The sequence below is a fragment of the Lactuca virosa genome, chromosome 7 (genome assembly GCF_052849685.1).
Source record: "Lactuca virosa cultivar CGN04683 chromosome 7, Lactuca_virosa_CGN04683_v6, whole genome shotgun sequence".
Lineage (NCBI taxonomy): Eukaryota > Viridiplantae > Streptophyta > Magnoliopsida > Asterales > Asteraceae > Lactuca > Lactuca virosa.
Window position 1 is genome coordinate 17143551 of NC_136432.1, and position 2147 is coordinate 17145697.

The 2147-nt window shown below is 36.4% G+C and overlaps 1 protein-coding gene across 1 annotated transcript; it reads left to right on the plus strand.

Moving 5' to 3' along the window:
- The first annotated feature begins 442 nt into the window (after positions 1–442).
- LOC145126434 (uncharacterized) lies at positions 443–1009 on the plus strand. Its single transcript, XM_079061804.1, has one exon. It carries the CDS (start codon positions 443–445, stop codon positions 1007–1009), a length of 567 nt encoding a protein of 188 aa, XP_078917930.1.
- The last annotated feature ends 1138 nt before the right edge of the window (positions 1010–2147 follow it).

A 2147-nucleotide genomic window follows, 5' to 3' on the forward strand; every position in this document is an offset into this window, starting at 1 on the left:
ATTATTATTTTTCAAATAATTAGGTTTTATGTCCTAGAATCTAATTATGTTGAATTGTTAATTGATTTCACTATCTATACCCAATACACACATCCACGTCCATAGTTTTCAAATAATTTACCTTTGATTGATCTTCTTTATATATATATTCTGAATTTCTGATACAATTGTTTTTCATTTATTTGGGTGTTATTTTTAATTAGGGTTTATACTTTGTAATTATAAATACAGGAGGAATGGATAAGTTTATTATTAGAACTTCTACAAACATGGGGAAAAGCTGAAAAGTAAGGCCAATTTTAGAAAAAACTACAAAAATGGGGCAAAGCTCAAAAAGAAAGCCAAATTAGGAACATACTACGAACATGGGACAAAGTTCAAAAAGAAATTAAGAAGAAATTAATTTAAACGAGCTTCTTGCCGACCTGGGACACGAAGAAGAATGTCTAAATATAATCCTAATGATCGTGAGAAAATTAGAAGAGCTTACTTACAAAGAGGTCCTCATCAACCGCATGGTCATAAGTTCCTTCAAACAGCTTTTGGTAAGACGAAAAGGAGATTTATTTGTGGTTGGTTCGATTTGGATTTATACAAACCTTGGTTAGAATACAGCGTGATGGAAGATGCTGCATTCTGCCTGTATTGTTATTTATGTGATGATGATGTCGAAGCAAGTGATGACAAATCTTTCATAACCGAAGGATTCAATAATTGGAAAAATCCGGAAAGATTTAAAATTCATATTGGTGGTCCAGGGAGTGCTTACAATCAAGCCCGACAAAAATGTGAAGATTTGATGAATCAAAATCAGCACATTGCGTATTCATTTATTAAGCAATCTGATCAAATCAAAATTGAGTATAAGATTCGATTACTCGCTTCTGTTGATTGTGTTCGATACCTTCTACATCGAGGTTTAGCATTTCGGGGCCATGACGAGTCAGAACTTTCAAGTAATCAGGGGAACTTTGAGAGAACAAGATCTTTGCGCAGGGACAAGGTTTGAAAACTCAAACCTTGAGTGAATGCTTGAGATCATTGTCTGCTTGATAATAGATGTTCAAGTCAAGGCTGGAAAGACCAGTCAAGTCTTAGATAATTAGTTCAACAAATGATCAAGACATTAAGTGAGAATAAGTAGATAATGATCAAGGAAAAATTAATAAATGAACAAGAAGAATGTTTTTGATGTGATAACGATAAATGCCAAAAGTGAGAGAAAAAGATCCGTCGTATTCTTGTATTGAATGCTCCTATATATAGGAGAGAGTATTACAGCGAATTAACCAAGTAACTTACATAAGACTGGACAATAGAACTATTTCTGACATTCTGATTGTCTAAGAGTACAAAAAGCTAAGTCCTATGAAACGTTACATCAATACAAATATAATAAATGACAAAAGACAAAATAGCATTCTTCGGATCAGCAAGCATTCCGGACGTGAGAGTCACTCCGGAATGTGTTCCTTTTCTCTTTTCTTCATCACTTCTTTTCTTCAGCTCCAGACAAATTTCGGAGCACCTATCTCTTCGGAACCAAACACACTTCGGAATTAGTATCAAAGATTGATAGAGGTTCACTTTCAGGTTCCAACAATCACCCCCTAAGTGAACTTAGCAATCCATCAAGTTTAGTTCATTTCTTCCTTGATGAAGGTGTAGGCTCGGAACAGCCATTCACGCACTGCAATGTACCAAGTCAGTTGACTTATGAACTTTGCCTTAACTTGTTCCGGAGCATCAGACTTGGATGCCCGGGATACGAACTTCTGCAGAGCTTTGGTAGGAACTAGGTGTTTGTCGAGGACTCGGAAGAAGTCCTTCTTGTTTGTTCTTCTGGTGGTGTAGACAAAACCTAGAACTGGTTCTTTGATCGGACCATCTGCGAAAATTTCAGCTTCTGGAAGAACAAAGTCAATTTTTGCAACAAATTATTCGGTTCCATAGAGATGAGCTAGTTCGTAATCACAGCGGAAGAACTCAGCAACATAGTCTTTGAGGAAGCTGAGAGTTCCGTGATAGGCACCCATCCTGATGTCATCCTTTTGATTTTCTCTGAAGTAAGCAGCAAGTGTAAGGATGTCGTTCGGATTCATTGAAGGAAAATCCGCATCAGTAACAGTCTTGGGTGTTGGTTTGTT

Bases quoted from the DNA above. Each gene is read 5' to 3' on its own strand.
- LOC145126434 (XM_079061804.1), top strand. From the start codon at position 443: ATGTCTAAATATAATCCTAATGATCGTGAGAAAATTAGAAGAGCTTAC.